A 13,636-nucleotide genomic window follows, 5' to 3' on the forward strand; every position below is an offset into this window, starting at 1 on the left:
TAAACTCCCTTTCTCATGTATCTATCTATCTATCTATCTATCTATCTATCTATCTATCTATCTATACCTATGACAACCTTTGCAGATGTCCTACTCTCAATCCACACCCTTTATCTGCCACACCCTGTACATGTCATTATCCTCCTCTTGTATTAACCACACCTTGTTCCAGCCTGATTCTGTATTAGCTGCATCCTGTAACCAACCACACCCTGTGCCTTATCCTGTACCAGCCACACGTTATGTCACACCCTGCCCACACCTGCACTAACCAAACCTTGTACCAGTCCCACACCGTACCAGCCACACCCTGTAGAATTCACACTCTGTTTCAGTCACACTCTCTACCAACCACATGATGTACTGACCACATACCCTGTCAGCCACATCTTATATTACACCCTAAACCAGACACGTATTCCACCCTATCTGCCACACCCTACGCCACACACTGCATCAGCCACACACATTACCAGTCACCAACCACACCCTGCGACCCCCTGTAACAGCTACGCCCAGCAACCACATGTCCGCCACCAGCCACATCTTGCGACACACCCTGTAACAGCCACACCCTGCGACACAACCACACCTATTAACAACCACACAGTGCACCAACCACACACACACCAAAACACAATACCAGCCACACCCTCCTACACACCCTGTTACAGCCAATCACACCCTGCGACATACCCTGTAGGACTCACACCCTGTAACAGCCAGCCACACCCTGCGACACACCATGTAAGAGTCACACCCTATAACAGCCAGCCACACCCTGCGACACACCATGTAAGAGTCACACCTTGTAACAGCCAGCCACACCCTGCGCCACAACTAACGCACCCACAGTGAAGGAAGTGAGCAAAACAATCTGGAGGGTGACCATCACACGTCGACCCAGTTATGAATACATCATCCCGACGCTGCAGTTATGGTTCCCGTGATGTGTTGGTGCTGGGAGGGATGGTCCTAGCCCCTACCCTTAGCCCTCCTAGCCCTTAACCCCGATATACATAGCTACATACACATGGGTGCTGGGAGAGGGAGAACAAATTAAGGGAGGGACTTGGAAACATCACTCAGTAATTCAATGTTTTTGGTGGTATTCAGCTGTGGTGGTGGTGGTGGTGGTGTGTGGTGGTGTGTGTGGTGGTGTGTGTGTGGTGTGTATGTGGCAGTGTATGTGATGGTGGTGCATGCATTTGGTGTATGTGGTGATGGATAGAGAAAGGTAATCCCCACTGCCCCTATCCCACTAACCACACACCTAACCCTAACCTAACAGATCAGCCTCCCTCTATCCTCTGGTCACACACACACACACACACAGGGAGGTGAAAGGTCAATAGGATACAGACGAAAGGACAACTGAAAGGGAGGTTCTCCAATATACAACACTAAGGTAAATATCCTCCTCCCTGTCACAGCCTCCCTTCCTCCTCCTGTCACAGCCTCCTTCCTCCCTCCTGTCACAGCCTCCCTTCCTCCCTCCCTACAGCCTCCTCCTCTCTCCTGTCCACAGCCTCCTTCCTCTCTCCCTGTCACAGCCTCCTTCCTCCCTCCTGTCACAGCCTCCTTCCTCCCTCCCTGTCACAGCCTCCTTCCTCCCCTCCTGTCACAGCTCCTTCCTCCTCCTGTCACAGCCTCCTTCCTCCTCCCTGTCACAGCCTCCCTTCCTCCTCCCTGTCACAGCCTCCTTCCTCTCCTCCCTGTCACAGCCTCCTTCCTCCCTCCCTGTCACAGCCTCCCTTCTCCTCCCTGTCTGACTCCCTTCCTCCCTCCTGTCCTGGCCTCCTTCCTCCCTCCCTGTCTGGCCTCCTTCCTCCCTCCCTGTCACAGCCTCCCTTCCTCCTCCTGTCACAGCCTCCTTCCTCTCTCCCTGTCACAGCCTCCCTTCCTCCTCCCTGTCACAGCCTCCTTCTCCCTCCTGTCACAGCCTCCTTCCTCTCTCCCTGTCACAGCCTCCTTCCTCTCTCCCTGTCACAGCCTCCTTCCTCCCTCCTGTCACAGCCTCCCTTCCTCCCTCCTGTCACAGCCTCCTTCCTCCCTCCTGTCACAGCCTCCTTCCTCCCTCCCTGTCACAGCCTCCCTTCCTCCCTCCTGTCACAGTTCCTTCTCCCCTCCCTGTCACAGCCTCCTTCCTCCCTCCCTGTCACAGCCTCCCTTCCTCCTCCCTGTCACAGCCTCCCTTCCTCTCTCCCTGTCCACAGCCTCCCTTCCTCCCTCCCTGTCACAGCCTCCTTCCTCTCTCCCTGTCACAGCCTCCTTCTCCTCTCCTGTCAGCCTCCTTCCTCCCTCCCTGTCCAGCCTCCTTCCTCCCTCCCTGTCACAGCCTCCTTCCTCTCTCCTGTCACAGCCTCCCTTCCTCCTCCTGTCACAGCCTCCTTCCTCCTCCCTGTCACAGCCTCCCTTCCTCCCTCCTGTCACAGCCTCCTTCCTCTCTCCCTGTCACAGCCTCCTTCCCCCTCCTGTCACAGCCTCCTTCCTCCCTCCCTGTAAGCTCCCTTCCTCTCTCCCTGTCACAGCCTCCTTCCTCCCTCCTGTCACAGCCTCCTTCCTCCCTCCTGTCACAGCCTCCCCCTCCCTCCTGTCACAGCCTCCTTCCTCCCTCCTGTCACAGCCTCCTTCTCCCTCCTGTCACAGCCTCCCTTCCTCCCTCCCTGCAGCCTCCTTCCTCCCTCCCTGTCACAGCCTCCTTCCTCCCTCCTGTCACAGCCTCCTTCCTCCTCCCTGTCTGACCTCCCTTCCTCCTCCCTTCACAGCCTCCCTTCCTCCCTCCTCCGTCACAGCCTCCTTCCTCCCTCCTGTCACAGCCTCCTTCCTCCCTCCCTGTCACAGCCTCCTTCTCCCTCCCTGTCACAGCCTCCCTTCCTCCCTCCCTGTCACAGCCTCCTTCCTCCCTCCCTGTCACAGCCTCCTTCCTCCTCTCCCTGTCATAGCCTCCTTCCTCCCTCCTGTCACAGCCTCCCTTCTCCTCCCTGTCACAGCCTCCCTTCCTCCCTCCCTGTCACAGCCTCCCTCTCCATCATCACCACAAATAATTGAATTTTTAGCCTCAGAATCTATTAAGCCGCACACACACACACGCTGAATATGACCATCTTGTGTGATCCGCCCCGACCCCAGCATGTTAAGATAGATCCATGCAACGTTCTTCAGCATTTTGCAACATTATGCAACATCCTACTACAAATTTAAATAACCTTCAGCAATTTTAAATACCCTGCAACACACTTCAATATATTGCAACATTTTTAAACACCTTGCAACACACTTCAACATCTTGCAACAATTTTAAACACCTTGTAACACTTCAATACCTTGCAACATTTTTAAACACATTGTAACACTTCAACACCTTGCAACATTTTTAAACACCTTGCAACACTCTTCAATACCTTGCAACAATTTGAATCACCTTGCAACACTCTTCAATACCTTGCAACAATTTTAAACACCTTGCAACACTCTTCAATACCTTGCAACAATTTTAATCACCTTGCAACACTCTTCAATACCTTGCAACAATTTTAAACACCTTGCAACACTCTATAATGCCTTGCAACATTTTTTTTAAACACCTTACAACATCTCAACACCTTGCCGTATTTTTAAACACCTTGCAACACTCTTCAATATCCTGTATCATTTTTAAACACCTTGCAACACTCTTCAATACCTTGCAACATTCTTGATGTACTTTTGTTCGTTATTATTTTATTAAGGTGAGTGGTGTTGCTTGTAGTATATCATGTTGTTGTTGTTTATATATTCCCCTCACCTGTGTGTGGCCTCGTCAGCCTTCAATATTTGAGTTACTGTTAATTTTTTTTTAGTTTTTACTTTTTTTTTATTTACATTTTATGTCATTTTTGTCAGTCGTTGGTGAGTTCGTTGTGGCCGATTTTTGTGTTTGTTTGTTTGTGTGTTTGTTTGTTTGTTTGTTTGTTTAATTTACGTTGTATGGAATTCATTATTGTGGGTTATAAACTTGGCGATATTTAAGGAATTGTAGCAGTTTTTTTAGCATAACAACTAACGCTGTTTTGGTTCTTCTGACTGACTGACTGATTGTTTTAACTGACTGACTGACTGACTGACTGACTGATTACCTGACTGACTGATTGGACTGACTGATTGATTTGACTCTTAACTGATTAACTGACTGAGTGACGTGAGTGACTGACTGACTGACTGACTGATTACCTGACTGACTGATTAACCGACTGACTGACTGACTGAAGGATTTTTTCCCCTGTGTTGCGGAAACTGCCGTGAAGGAGGTGGGGAGGGAGGGTGATGGCGCAATAACCACTAGTAGCCTATATGGTTTCCTAACCTATATCTGTCCACGTGGTTCATATCCTATAAATTATAATAGTCTCACTAACTTCCTATGTCATTCACCTTTATTATCACTAATTAATTTACTAACCTATTACCTGTTTGTTATGGGATCCCTGTTTTTGTGTAATTTTCTTTTTAATGAAGTATGTGTGTGTGTGTGTTAATGATGCGTTAACATAGAGGCAGTGATTATGTCTTTATCAACTGCTGGGATATTTTCATCAGTCGAGGCTTGTGGGTGTTTTTTTTTTAGTCGTAAGGTATTTGAGTTTTACTGTTATTATTTTTTTTAGTGTATTTCTCGTGTTGTATTTATTATCTTTTTGATTAATTGTTTTGTAAATAGTCTTTCTTTTATAATAACGATAAGACTTTTAGCCGATTTGTGTTTTTGCTAAGATATTTGTTTAGTTAGGTCTTGCACACCTGTTGTGATGTTAACTATCTTTTATATACCTGCTCTGATGTTAATTAACCATTTGCACACCTGTTGGAAGTCTGGTGATAGTTGTTGATAAGGAATCATACACCTGTGCTAGTTCTGGGTTATCACACACACACACACACCTGTGGCCCCCACACTGCCGGTCCTCCACACCTGAGGCTTATCCACACCTGACAGTCATCCACACCTGGTCATCCACATCTGAGGCTCATTCACACCTGAGGCTCATCCACACCTGACGCTCCTCCACACCTGCTGGTCCTCCACACCTGCTGGTCCTCCACACCTGTTCCACTAGGAGCTGTACCCACCGTCAGCGAAGAGACCTGAGAGCTGGGCCCGCCTAAGGGCTGCGTTGGTAGCAGCTCAAGGTGTGCCGCCTCGTGGAAGAGTCCGGGGATGTCGGCGGTGCAGCGGAGGAGAAGACGCCCCTGGTCGTCCCACAGCTGCCCCGCCGACAGGATCAGACGCAGCGACGTCGTGTACGTGTTGTGCCCTTCCGTGCGTGACGTCTGCGGCCGCACGAACTCCCTAGGAACCTGTAGGAAGGAAGGAAACTAATGGAGAGTTGTTAGGAGTGTGTGGGAATCTTTCCTGGCAATCAGACGAGTAGAGTGTTTGAAGGAATGTGTAGGAATAGTCTCAACCTTGGTAACCAGACAAGCAGCCTTTGGAGATGGATAGGTCATCTTTGTCGTGTGTGTGTTGGGGGTGTGGTCTGTGGATTACAGTAATCAGGGGCTACGGTAATGTGCAGTATGTGTACGGGTAGAGGAGGTAGTGGTCAGCCAGGGATGAGTATGTGTGATGTGTGCGTGTGTGATGTGTGCGTGTGTGATGTGTGCGTGTGTGGATGTAGAGAATTTACTGCACCGAGATTCACAGTTAAGAGGACGAGCATTAAGAGTGGTATTCCCTTTGTTGATTTTAGAGGAATTAGGGGCTGTTAATTAGTTTATAGGGGTGCGGCGGCTGAGTGAATACAGCGCTCGCCTCCTGCCCAGAGGTCTCTGGTTCGCGCCTAAGGCTCCCTTGTCCATCCAGCTGGGAATATGTACCCCAATGTGGCCGACTGCAGTCTTAACTACACTGCTTTATTCTTGTGTACCGAAAACACAGCGTGACGTATCCACACAGTCCCTGGCCGACCGTCTGGCCTATAAGACCCACTCCACACTTTCTTCATCACTGCACAAGGTAATCTTAAGAGCTGTACGCATTTGGGAACTTATTTTAGTAAAACTCTAAATAAACCGGTAAAGGAATATATTATATACAATCCTATTTCAGTGATTAAGGATCCGATGAGAAAGACGGATGAGAAATACAATTTAGGGAGATATAAAGAAGGAGATGAGAGGGACAGACGAAGCTTGAGAGATGAAATTAAGATATCTGTGATGAGGATCAAATATGAAAAAACTTGAGGCGAGCACCGGGAGGGACAGGCTCAACCCTCCACGAAATTTGCAGACCCTGGAAAATGAATACGCATTAACGTGTGCAAAAAGCTTGGAGGATTGACATATGCAGAGGGAGGGTGTGTGTGTGTGTGTGTGTGTGTCTGTGTGTCTGTGTGTGTGTGTCTGTCTGTGTGTATGTTTGGCTGTATGATTCAATGTGTGTATGTTTTCCTGTTTGGCTGTATGTCTGTCTGTATGACTCAGTGTGTCTGTCTTTGTTGCTCTGTGTATATGTATGTATGCCTGTCTTATCTGTGTGTGTGTGTGTGTGTGTGTGTGTGTGTGTGTGTGTGTGTGTGTGTGTGTGTGTGAATGAGTCAGCGTTAGATAGGTATTTAAGTCACATTAAATGATCATCAGGAGATATATTCGAGGGGAATATTTTGACGAATAAATTGATAATGGATTTGAAAACATATTAGGAATTTGTTTTTGTGTGAATTTGATGCAGAAAATACATCCCATTACGTTAGGTTAGTGATTTATCTGGTATATGATGTTAGAAAAATCACGTATGTTAAAAGCTTTAATTTTACTGGCTGTTACGTTAAGTACACTTGAGTTTTTCGTACTTGTTACAAATGATCACTAATGTTAAATCGAAAAAAAATATCTATATGAACTGTGGTATTTAATGAATGATTTTCGCCAAGAATGTTAAGGTAAGACTAACTAGAATGCTTACCTTAGGAAGAATTTAGGATAACCCAAAATAGTACAGGTGAAGTTAGTTAGATAATTAAGGGTAATACAGGTAATACAATAAGACTAGAACAGTTACAGGGACCCACCTCAGTGTTGTTGTTGTACCAGGTGAGAGGAGCAGGGGGATTCGAACCCCTGGCCAGACACACAGCCTCCACTTGTTCGCCATCCCGTACCTCTAAAGGGCCGGTTCCGCTCCATCCGGCAACCTCGATCTCTGGACCGAATTTGCCGGCTGCGTTGCGGTCCGGCGGGTCTGTCGAAGGTGATGGTGTGTTATGATGTGCTAGAAGTGTGTTACAGTGTGTTAAAGGTCTCTGGTATGCATCCTGACATCCAGATCATCTACCTGTGGTACTTAACATTGCAGTTGGGAAAGTGAAGGTGGTCGAGTTTAGTACCGGCCACACAACCTACCTGTGTGTGTGTGTGTGTGTGTGTGTGTGTGTGTGTGTACTCGTCAACAAGAGGCAGAAAAAAGTCCCCTTCCTGCCACACCCAGCCACCTGCGTCACCGTCCACACCCTGATTAAGCTTTTAACGTAGAGAGATGAACTTGACTAATTGGTCATTACCTGTGCCTTTTTGCCTGTGAACTGACCTGCTATACGTATTGTGTGACTTGTTATTAAAAGACGTAGGTATTGCTTATATATTAAAAGATACAGGTATTAATTAGTTATATTCTGTATTAAAAGTTAGAGATGTCGCTTATATTTTAAACCACGTTGACGTGAGTGGATTATAATGTAGAAGATTCATAGTAGGGGTCAAGGTTGTCTCTCCTCGCCTTCACTACCTAGTATCAGTTCAGTGTTGGATGAAGGTCTCTCTCATGAGGTACATCATTATTCTCATCATCATCATCATCATCATCATCATCATCATCATCATCATCATCATCCGTTTATCCATTTGTTTACATCTAGTTTTACCGAGTATTTTTTTATCTTATTTCATAGGATGTAACTATAGCATACAGGTATATACACGCGTATCATGTATATATACTGTATAGCGAAATATATTGATACGCAGTCACAACCAAACCTGATTTAGCAGCTTATCCTCTACTTCCTCTGTCATGAAACAAATTTCCTGCATGTTTACCCGACGATACAAGTTGTCATGCATTCACTCCCCCGCCTCTTTATTCAACACCCGACACCCACACCACACCCGATCACCTCACTACACTCTTTACTACACCCTCACAGGAAACACAGAGAGGGAAAACTGGTTAACAATGGGAGCCGAAAATTAGCATTCTGTAGCCTAGTCTATTTAGATGTTAAATATTCGCATTGGGAAGGGAAGTTTACTGATCTCTTGTTTGCTGTACGAGGCAGAGGGTGAGGCTATACTGCATTGGTGACGTGTTTTAGTTCAGTGGGGTTCCTCTGTGTGTGATAGAATTGGTTGTTGCAACATGTTGATCAGGGTAGGCGGAGGAGACTCTGCAACATGTATTATAGTTACTGTGGAAAGGAAAATTACTGATGAAAAGATTTTTTTTCACTCAAATCTTACGTCTCCTAACAATAATAATAATAATGATAACAATAATATATTCTAACAAAAAATTCCGAAATTTTGTCTGTTTTTTTTAGAATGCATTACAAAAACAGAAGGTCCTTCATAGTCAGGATTTTTAACACAATAAATAAATTTCCACCAAGTATTCAATATAATCTATACACTTCTGGTTTAATGTTTCAAATATGTAAATAGATAAGAAGTATATATACAGTAGGTGAAATTCGCACGATTTCAAAACCCCCAAAAAATATCATTACTTTGAGAAAATAAAAATGGAAATCCTTAAATATTGAACTTGACCGAGTGAGTCTTAAATAATGTTGTCTCATAGATTGTATTTCAGTCTGCGATGTGTTCCAAGTTATAGAACGGCATATACGGACGGACGGACAGACAGACGGACGGACAGACAGACGGACGGACAGACAGACGGACGGACTAAAAAAAATAAAAATAGGGTAAAAAAATAAAGATGAGACGACCACACAAGAACGAACAAGAATAAAAAAATAATAAAAAACGAGAAATAGACAAAAACAAATGAATAAAACAAACAATGACATAACCACCCCTGACCTCCTACCTCCACCCCAACCACCACCACTACCCCCACCCCCCACCCCACCACCACCACCACTGCAACCCTCCACCACCACCACCACTACCACCACCACCACCACCACTACACCCTCCACCACCACCACCACCCACCACCACTACCACCACCACCACTACCCTCCACCACCACTACCACCACCACCACCACCACTACCACCACCACCACCACAACCCTCCACCCCCACCACCCCTACCCCCACCACCCCCCACCACCCCTACCACCCCCCACCACCTCCACCACCCCCCACCACCCCTATCACCCACGACCCTACCACCACCGCCTGCCACCACCTGCTACTCCCTGCCACCACCTACCTACCCCCACCCCCTGCCCCACACCCTCACCTGCCCCACCCCACCACCTATACCACCCCCACCATGCTCCACCATTCTCACACCCATACCATGCCTACCCCCTTACCCCCTCCACCCCTACCACCTTCCCCCACCTCTACCCCACCTCCGCCACCACCACTCTGACTACCACTGCCCATGCCCCATACTTCCCTCCACCTCTGCCCCCACCATTCCTATACCTGCCCACCCCACCACCTCCTGCCCACCACCAATTCTACCCCACCACTTCCCAACCCTACCTGCCACTGCTCACCATGCCCCTACCCACCATCCCCCACCCCACCACCACCCCCACCACCCCCACCACCCCCCACCCACCACCACCCCACCACCCCTGCCCCACCCCTACCCCCCCACCCCTGCACCCCCACCACCCCCACCACACAGCCACCACCACCACCACCACTACTACTACCCCACCACCCGACCACCCCACCCACCCCACCCCCCACCACCCCCACCACCCAGCCCCACCACCACCCCCACCACCCCCACCACCACTACCCCCACCCCTACTACCCCCGCCCACCACACCCCACCACCACCACCACCCACCCCACCACCCCATCCCCCACCCCCACACCACCCCCACCCACCACCACCCACCACCCACCCCACCCACCACCCCCACCCCCACCCACCACCCTCCTAATGGTGCCCTCCTCAACACCGCTCATTTCCTTCGACCGCTGATCCCATGTCAGGAAATTCACACTAAATGATTTCAAGTCATTTTTCCTCACTAACTCGGAGCTGTGAGTGATTGAATGGCGAACTAAATAACTCCAGCTGCTCTAATGAAGTAAGATATACCATTAATCATATATATTTATTTTTTATATCATTTTATATTAAGTGAATAATGTGATTATCCGATTTATAAGGCTGATAAGGTGTGTATATATGTGGGTAGATGGATAGGTGGATGGATAGGTGGATGGATGGATGGATGGATAGATTTACTGTACAGGTAACCACAGGTAAATAATAAAGTGTTGTGAGCTTTTCCTGCCTCTGTTTCTTAATGGTTACCTGTTATTAGTGAGTGTGTGTGTGTGTGTGTGTGTGTGTGTGTGTGTGTGTGTGCTGACTTTAAAATACAAAAAGTAATATATTTCTGACCCAGGTGAGATGATCCCCAGCTCACTCACTGTCGATTAAGGTAGTTTCAGCCTCATGGGTAATGTATGTCTGTTTCTCCTGTGCTGGGAAATGTAGACTAAATTATCATGTTATATCCTCAGTGTTACAACTTTATACTGTAATTTACCTATATCATACCTGTAATTAACAAACTTCACTAATAATTTACTAAGATCAAATTAATTTATAAATATGTGGCCAAAATAATGAAACACCTAACATATAAAATAATCTAGTATATTTATTGACTGTGAAGAAGAATAAATTAGTTTACCTGTGGAGGGTTTTAATACCTGAAATACCTCTAGGTAATATAATTAAATATCTATACACCGTACTGGATTATAATTACTTCTAACAGGGATCAAGAAATACGTGGTAGGTGTGTTACCGAGACATACATAAGGATAAATGACTCTATGGGCACTCACACTAGGGTAGGGGACAAAGACTATATTGTAATTGATAACATTAGATCTATCATTTATAACCCTTAAGCTTTATCACACCCCTACCATAACTCTCATGGGGTATAACTCCCAGCCTATGGAGTTCCTATGGTCATGGAGTGCCTATGGTCTGGGTGTTCCTATGGTCATGAAGTACTGTATACTGTGTTATAGTACTGTGGGTGGTTGAAGTACTGTCATTGGTTTGTCATGAAGTACTCTGGTCATGAAGTACTGTGGTCATGAAGTACTGTGGTCATGAAGTACTCTGGTCATGAAGTACTCTGGTCATGAAGTACTCTGGTCATGAAGTTACTTATTCTTATATATGTCTCAACAAAGACCCTAGAATTATGAAACATATCTCTTTAACACCTCGTATGGTGATAAATACTTCAATGATTATTTTACCGTGAGAATAATGTTACTTGGTGGGAATTACAACATGAGGAAAGTAACAGATTAGTGTACGTTAAGTGTCTTGCAACGGAACACTGTGACATAATGCTTCAGTTATGTTACGTGTTACCTGCTACTCAACACATGCCCTTGTGGAAATAGTTAATTCAGCTTATCTTGATCTGTCTCTCACTTAATTTAACCTCATTTTAACTTAACCAAGCATAATCTAACTTGATATACCATAGGGTATCTCTAACTTATTTTAAACTTAACTTAATCAAGCTTAACCACATCAAGTTAACCTAATCTAACTTATTTTAAACTTAACCTAACCTAATCAAGCTTAACCAATATCAGCTTAACCCAATCAATTATTGTAGATCCGTTTTAAGTTGGAAGACAAGTTGTGCTTGGCACACACACACACACACACACACACACACACACACACACACACACACACACACACACACACACACACACACACACACACCCACCCACCCACCAATGAGAGACCGTTTCCTATTCTCATTCACCAATCAGAGACTTTGTTAGAGTTTTTCCTCACCAATGACCGTCATGTTGGAAGCCTCTCGGAAGGTCTCGAAGTTGTCGTCGGAGATCACCTCACAGGTAAACGTGCCAGACGACTTAATGCTCAGGTTCTTGAGGCTCACCTTAAACTCCGTCGAGTTCTGGGACTGTGGGCAGGTAAACAAAATATGAGTCAGCTGGTTTGTTTAACTATACAGTACGTGAATCAGCTGATTCGTGTTAATAATCATGAATCAGCTGATTCGTGTAAACATAGTAATAATAATAATTAATAATATTAATGGTTGCCCCCCGTGTAACGAGGCTGGCCGGCCCAAGGGCCACCTAGGTGTGAATCTGTCTAGGTGTAGAAGCTGTCACCAACACAACAACCACACCCTGAGTTAACAAGTTGCATGACCCAGTGTCAGAATAGTCCGAGAAGACCGGACAACTAGCCAACTGCACTGGCTAACCATACCGGAACACGATCCGCAAATCGATTAACATCCAGGTTCCCAATTACTGCTGGGTAGACAGAGGCAAATGGGTAAAATAAACTTCCCAGACGTCCTGCCCGGGGATCGAACCCGGGTCCGCTTGCTTGCGTGGCGAGCATGCTGACCATTACACCACAGTATGTGAGTCAGCAGAGTTGTGTAAATAAACAAGTCACATAAATATATATACAACTGCATATACTGTTAATACATAAATACTGAATTCAAAATACATTATACATTTAATTTAATATACAGAGTTAAAATAGATAATAATCATTAGGAAAACAACATAATCTGTTATTCATTACCCAAGGCTGATGTCTGTCTGTCTGTCTGTCTGTTACTCTGCTCTAAAAATACATTGACGTAATATTTATATCAGAAATGAAATGATAGTTCTTGGGATATCTGTCTGTAATATTTAATGTTTCATGAAAATTCATTAAAATAATTAAAGACTTAACGGTTCTGTATGTGATGTTCAGATTGAATGATTCACTCACTCACTGACGGAGAGAATTATCACTCACTCACACACACATACGAAGGAAAATTGTGTCTCACTCATTCACTGACGAAGAAAATTCATCACTCACTCACTCACTCCCACTCACTCACGGAGAAATTCGTCACTGACTCACTCACTAAACGCTATTTGCTGGAGAATATTTGATATTTTACTTTGGTGCAGCTAAAGGATCAGCTCATACTTGTAATGATATATAAAACACACGCCTCTACCACGCCTCTACCACGCCCTCTGTACCTCTACCACACCCTCTGTACCTCTACCACGCCCTCTGTACCTCTACCACACCCTCTGTACCTCTACCACGCCCTCTGTACCCCACCACGCCCTCTGTACCTCTACCACGCCCCTGTACCTCTAACGCCCCTCTCTGTACCTCTACCACGCCCCTGTACCTCTACCACGCCCTCTGTGTACCTCTGTACCACGCCCCCTGTACCTCTACCACGCCCTCTGTACCTCCTACCACCTCTGCACCTCTACCACGCCCTCTGTACCTCTACCCGCCCTCTGTACCTCTACCACGCCCCTCTGTACCTCTACCACGCCCTCTGTACCCTCACCACGCCCTCTGTACCTCACCACGCCTCTGTACC

At 46.3% G+C, this 13,636-nt stretch overlaps 1 protein-coding gene across 1 annotated transcript in view; it reads right to left on the bottom strand.

Moving 5' to 3' along the window:
* Positions 1-5,010: 5,010 nt before the first annotated feature.
* Positions 5,011-13,636, bottom strand: part of LOC121860245 — a 29,209-nt gene continuing 20,583 nt past the window's right edge. The window contains exons 2-4 of the mRNA XM_042357333.1: positions 12,043-12,175; positions 7,053-7,222; positions 5,011-5,337 (exon numbers count right to left, since the gene is read on the bottom strand). Coding sequence (XP_042213267.1) covers positions 5,011-5,337; positions 7,053-7,222; positions 12,043-12,175 — 630 coding nt within the window. The remainder of the gene's footprint in view (positions 5,338-7,052; positions 7,223-12,042; positions 12,176-13,636) is intronic.

This window comes from Homarus americanus, unplaced genomic scaffold, assembly GCF_018991925.1.
Source record: "Homarus americanus isolate GMGI-L3 unplaced genomic scaffold, GMGI_Hamer_2.0 scaffold21914, whole genome shotgun sequence".
NCBI classification, from domain to species: Eukaryota; Metazoa; Arthropoda; class Malacostraca; order Decapoda; family Nephropidae; genus Homarus; species Homarus americanus.